The 6,020-nt window shown below is 56.6% G+C and overlaps 1 protein-coding gene and 1 pseudogene across 1 annotated transcript in view; both read left to right on the forward strand.

Annotated features, from left to right (window-relative positions):
* Positions 1 to 3,601, forward strand: part of LRRC47 (leucine rich repeat containing 47) — a 14,643-nt gene extending 11,042 nt beyond the window's left edge. Inside the window, exons 3-7 of the mRNA XM_045299219.1 lie at positions 857 to 973; positions 1,684 to 1,799; positions 2,302 to 2,404; positions 2,954 to 3,043; positions 3,172 to 3,601. Coding sequence (XP_045155154.1) covers positions 857 to 973; positions 1,684 to 1,799; positions 2,302 to 2,404; positions 2,954 to 3,043; positions 3,172 to 3,420 — 675 coding nt within the window. The 3' untranslated portion in view covers positions 3,421 to 3,601. The remainder of the gene's footprint in view (positions 1 to 856; positions 974 to 1,683; positions 1,800 to 2,301; positions 2,405 to 2,953; positions 3,044 to 3,171) is intronic.
* Positions 3,426 to 6,020, forward strand: part of LOC101657211 — a 10,009-nt pseudogene continuing 7,414 nt past the window's right edge.

Genomic DNA, 6,020 nt, shown 5'->3' on the forward strand with positions numbered 1-6,020 from the left:
TGTGTCTTGTGGTGACGCTTGCCCAGGTCGGGAGCAACCACCTAGCGCTGTAATTGGATAGATTTTCTGGTTTCTGCAGGGAGCTGCACATTGCTTTTCCATGAGAGTGTATTAAGTCTGACGAATCCCTTGGTCGTGCACAGTTAGCACTCACTCAGCTGCTGCTGCTGACCAGCAGGTTGGCGATTTTAACCCACACACACACACCGGAGAGGAAGGGATGGAAAGCTGCCTATGGAAAGCCCAGGCTCACAGCTCCATTCTGACACACTGTCGCCAGGGTCGGGTCAATCCCGGGGCTTCCTCTTAGCCCCCAACCACCTGTTCACCTGCCAGCTAGTTTTCAGGTGGGTGGTTTAGCGTATGGGGTTCCAGCTAAACTCATGTCCTGATGAGTCTCTCTCTGAAGGCCGTCTTTGCCCAGCTTGCCCTGGGATGTGGGAGAGCCTTGTAGAAAGTGGTGCCCTCCCATCCCCCATGCAGCTCCCTCTCTTCCTGGGTAGGGGTGAAGCTGGCAGGTCTCCATACTTCAAAAGCAGAGTTTTGGAAGAATACGCAGTATATTGTTCACTTTGTCATACTTTTGCTAATTTAGTCATGAGTTTTATTTAATTCTTGAACGGTTCTTAGAAATTTCAAACATTGTGTTCTAGAATTAGAGAGAGGAGAAATTGCCCTGAGGAACAGCTAAAATAGTTTTCCCGAATGAGTCCATGGAATAAGTACTTGGTTAGCGACGCAAAGGAGAGAGCCCTTGGTGGGGTGATGAGGCTCCGGGCAGTGAGGGAAGAGCAAGCAAGGAGGCAGCTCCCCGGCCTGGGCACACGGGCTCGCTGATGCCCAGTCTGTGTTATAGACGAAGCTGCACGAGGACCTTTGCGAGAAGAGGACGGCAGCCACCCTCGCCACCCACGACCTCAAGGCCGTCCGAGGGCCTCTGCTCTACGGGGTGCGGCCGCCGCAGGACCTCAAGGTGACCTGCCGCCTCTGCCCACGTGTGTACATGGGGATATGGGCAGGTGCTGCTTCGGTCCGAGCAGGTTACGTGCGTGTGGGTGTCAGTGGGGCAGGAGCACTTGAGGGTTGCTTGGTCCAAGCATGCCTCACCAGAGCTCTGGGGCCTGGGGGTAGGAGGTGGGGTGGGGCAGGGTGGGGTGTGGAGCAGTTTCTATGGAGGCCTGCCCATGTCTGCTGGGGTCCCTGGGACAGTGCCCCCTCTGATGCAGAGCTCACACCCAGGCAGGTCTGAGGACGCTCCAGTGTGGGTGAGCCTGGTGTGCGCTTCTGCTTAGTTTACAACAGTGGTTCTCAGCCTTCCTAATGTCGTGACCCTTTCATACAGTTGCTCATGTTGTGGTGACCCCCCAACCATAAAATTATTTTTGTTGCTGCTTCATAACTATAATTTTGCTACTGTTGTGAATCGGACGAACCCTGTGAAAGGGTCATTTGACCCCCAAAGGGATTGAGACCCACCGGTTGAGAACCGCTTTGGCCCTCGAGTTCTCCCCAGTGACCCCGTTAGCCACTTGATGCCCAGGTGGACTCGCCAGGCCCCAGAGCCAGTCGAAGAGCGGTGAGGGTGCTAGATGATGCTGCAGCCAGGGCCCCAGGACAGGCTGGTCTGCAGCGGCGGTCACCTATTGCTGCCTGCCTGTGGGCTGACTGGTTTCTGCTCTGCAGATCATCCCCTTGGGCCGGCGGGAGGTCAAGGCCAAGGACCTGGTGCGGCAGCTCCAGCTGGAGGCTGAGGAGCAGAGGAAGCAAAAGAAGAGGCAGAATGTCTCAGGCCTGCACAGGTTGGTGCCATGTGGCCTCAGTGCCACTCAGGAGAAGGGCAGCCATGGCCTGCCGTCTGCAGTGTGATTCCTATGTGCATGAGCAAGCTCCTCCAGGGACCAGAATGGAAAGCTCTCCCTGGAGTTGTACAAAAGCAGCATCACGCCGCCTCCCTCAGCTGCAGTGCTGAGGTGACAGGAGGTTGGCTCCCAAGGGCCCTGGGTCCCGGGGAAGCAGTGCTCGGAGTCCCCGAGAGGAGTGACACAGCCCCACTCCCTCCCCAGTACCTGTGAGATGCCATCGCCCACGAGCATGGGGAAAGCCAAACCCTGGGCAGCTGATCCCAGTGTGTGGCAGCTGAAGAGCCTGCGTGTGGCGTGTGGCTGGGCATGGCCACCGTGCAGAGCTCCTGGCCTGCTCCCACAGCACCGTGTCCTCTGAGGCAGACGTGCCGCGTCACTCATCCTTAGGGCAGCCTCTGGGTGTGCTTGTTCACAGTGGGATCTGTCTGCTCTCCCCCAGGTACCTTCACTTACTGGATGGAAAAGATAACTACCCCTGCCTAGTGGACGCGGACGGCGATGTCATTTCCTTCCCACCCATCACCAACAGTGAGAAGACGAAGGTGCGTGTCCAGGAGCCAGGGTGTGTCCGCCGGGGAGATTTCCCTTCAGATGGAAGGAGGCGGCAGTGCGAGGCCCTGCTTCTTTCTTTTCTTTTCCTTTCTGTTCCCACATGTGGCAGTGAGTTGGTTGGGTGATGATTTACATTCAACGATTGACTCGTGCACTTTCCCACCCAGCTTTTTGTTGTGACTCCAGGTGGCGCTGGCAGCGGGGCATGGCGGGTGTTACATACCAGGTCCTCCTCATGTTCACGGTCAACAACTCCAACAGCTATCAACCCTCCCACTGGCTGCCTGTTTCTCTCCCTTCCCCCATCCCCCTCTTGTAGGGTCTGATCCTCCCCTTCACCCATGTTAGCACCTGTCCACCCTCTGACCTGTTGATTTTGGTTTTCCCTCCCTTCCCCACCCAGCCCTGGTAGCCAGGGGAGCCATCCCTGCAGCGTGCCCCTGCCCTGGCCCTCCTGAACCTGGTCAGCAGGCACGTGTTGTTCCTTGAGCTCACCTGGTTAAGTAGATGGCCGCCTTTTGATCATTTGATTGTTTTAGATTAAAAAGTCCACGTCTGACTTGTTTCTGGAGGTCACCAGCGCCACCAGCCTGCAGATCTGCAAAGAAGCCATGGACGCCCTCATTCTGGTGAGTGCCAGCAGCAGCCTCTGAGCCCCTGGGGGCGGGAGGGCCAGACTGCTGCCTGTGGGCACACCCTGCAGTTTCTCCCAGGCTACCTGTAACCCCCCTATTCAAAAGACATTGTCCATTCACAGAAAATGGCAGAACTCAACAAATACACTTTGGAAAATAAAGAGGAAGAATTGCTCTCAGATCCTGAAGCTGATCCCGTTTCTGGACAATTTCCGGACTCCCAGACTAACTGCAGTACCAAGAAAGATGGGGCTTCTCCCCTGGTCGTCGAGCAGGTCCGGGTAGTGGATCCAGACGGGAGCCTGAGGGTTGTGTACCCATCTAAGACGGACCTGGACTTCACCGCAGCCCACATTACCGTGATCCGCTGACCAGCCATGCCCTGCCCGGCTGCCAGCACCGCCGCTCTCGGTCACAGGTCTTACAGAGGTTCACACGCAATGTGACATCCACCCTGACATTTTCACCTCCATGCTGCTTAAGGTCTGGGTTCTCTGGCTCAGCCTTTGAGGTGGCCTGTTGTAAAGTGATCCTGTGTCGTTTCGTGCCTCAGCTCTTTGCCTTTACCATGCCAAAGCGCCGCACTAACTGTCCTGAAGTTGTCATGCAGCAGTGGCCATGTGAGGAGAACTGTTCAAGGCGTACAGATGCCTGGCCAAGCGGTCTGCTGACGTGGGCCAGGCTGCCTGAGGCTCAGAACAGCTTTCCACGGTGCACGCTGTCTAGACCTGACAGTGCTGCCCATGCTACATTGAATGACATCATGTTTTCCAGCTTGCAGGATGATGCTGTTAGGTTTTTACTTAGGGTGGGGATGGGGGTAAGACAAAAAGCCTTGGTTAGTTTGGGTAGGGGGTTTTGTTTGATTTTTAAAGAAAACTCTGATATTCTGATCAGTCAGTACTCTGTGTGAATGCTTTTGGAATTGGGGGGGTGGGGGGGAGGAGACGTGTGGGACCCAAGGTTTGAAAGCCAAGGTGGGTGGAGACCCAGGTGAGCTCTCCCGTCGTCACTGGGCAAGGCAAAGCTAACCAGGACATCCGCAGGCACAAGACTACAGGCCTAGCACCAAAGGTCATGTGGAAACAGAAGTGGAGGATAGAAATTCCCATGAACCATGAGAGGTCCCTCTGAGCACACGAGCCAGGCACACGGATCTCCCTCGACCCTGGTGCAGGTCTCAGTAACCGGCTGCCCAGGTCCCAGAACTTCCAAATCCAGACCTCCCTGGAGACTGCCAGCCACACGAGCTGCTTTAAGATCTGGCTGTGTAGTGGCCCCCATGGATCAGTTGTACCCGAGGTGCCTCCGGCCCCCAGGATGGTCTTTGTGTTTTGGAGCAAAATCCAGCCACCAGCTCTCTGATGGGCGGCCTGAGCCTCCTCAGTCCTCCCCATTGGTCCATGAAGAGCCTGTCCTCTGTCCTCCCTACATGCCTGCCAGATGTTGGAGTGGGTGTGGTTTGTCATTTCATGGCATTGCTGGGCAGGCCACAGCTGGCATGGAGTCTGCGGGGTCTTGAGGCCTGCCTACACGGCGGGCCTGGGCTCCCAGTAGGTGAGTGGCTCCTGTGGCAGGATAGGATGGTGTCCTTTCTCTGGAGGGCCAGCTGCCTAGGACTCAGGCAGCAACCACATAGTAGGTGGTTTGTAGCCCCTGGCACTGATTGTATCTGCCCTTGTTTTACAGAGTCTTCTGGGCCAGTCCCCTCCCCAGGGCCACAGTGAGGGCAGTAGGGGTGGGAGATGATCTCATGACTAGGGGGAGAGTTGGGGCATTGTGTTCAGCTTCCAGCAGAACGCCCCAACACTGGCTGGCTGACGCTGACAGGAAAACTCAATAACTGTCCTGTTGCCCTGGATGGACTAGAGCACTCGGAGGGGCCAGCCCCTGGAGGAGGGCCAGTTGACCAGGGGTCCTCCCTGGTGGGGCCAGTCCAAGGTGAGCCTTTTATTGAAGGGAAGACAAAGGGGAAAGCTTGGTGTGTTAGGCTGGGTAGACTAGAAAAAATTCATAGACACTCATGTATAAGAGAGTATTACATAAAGGGCATTAAGCACGCTGTGCTTCTGGTCAAGGTAGAGCGGCTGGCCCCATTTCGCGAGCGAGAGGGCAAGCTCTACCTGATCGACTTGACCGGCTCAGAGGACAGCCGGCGCACGGGGAACATTGGGCTGAGGCTGAAGGAGAGCGGCGCCATCAACACCTCCCTCTTCGTGCTGGGCAAGGTGGATGCGCTGAACCTAGGCTGCCCTCGCGTCCCCTACCAGGACAGCGAGCTCACTCGCCTGCTGCAGGACTCCCTGGGTGCCTCCGCCCACAGCATCCTCATTGCCAACATTGCCCCCACGAGGCGCTTCTGCCTGGACACAGTCACTGCACTCAGCTTTGCTGCCAGGTCCAAGGAAGTGATCAACCGGCCTTTTACCAACGAGAGCCTGCAGCCTCACGTCTTGGCGCCTGTCCATCTGTCTCAGAACTGCTAGGCTCCGAGGCTAAAAGAGCCCGAGGACTTGAGGAGGAGGTGGGGAGCCCCGAGCCCCAGCAGCTCCAGCCTCTGCCTCCCAGAAACTCGGCTCCCTGCAGAAGCTCAGCAGCATGGACCCGGCGATGCTGGAGCACCTGCTAAGCTTGGACCGTCTTCTGGGCTCCCAGGGGAGCCAAGGAACCCCTCTGCTGAACGCTCTAAAGCGAGAACAAATGGTGTTCATGAAGACAGTGGAGGAGAAATACATGGAGATTAAGATGCTTAAGGTGAAACAAAAAGAACTGCAGACCAAGGTGCTCGCCCAGGTGGCTATGGACCCAAAGGAAAAGGAAAATTACCCTCCCGCAAGGCTCCGACGCCTTTCCCGACGAACAGTCACAGTAGCTAAGCCCCTGAAAAGGGGTTTGGTACTGCCCCTACAATTGTTGCAAGAGCAGGCACCATCCCCAAGTGCTGAGATCCACATCCTGAAGAAGAGCCGGA

This window comes from Echinops telfairi, unplaced genomic scaffold (genome assembly GCF_000313985.2).
Source record: "Echinops telfairi isolate 266 unplaced genomic scaffold, ASM31398v2 ScPeMD7_7457;HRSCAF=8495, whole genome shotgun sequence".
NCBI classification, from domain to species: domain Eukaryota; kingdom Metazoa; phylum Chordata; class Mammalia; order Afrosoricida; family Tenrecidae; genus Echinops; species Echinops telfairi.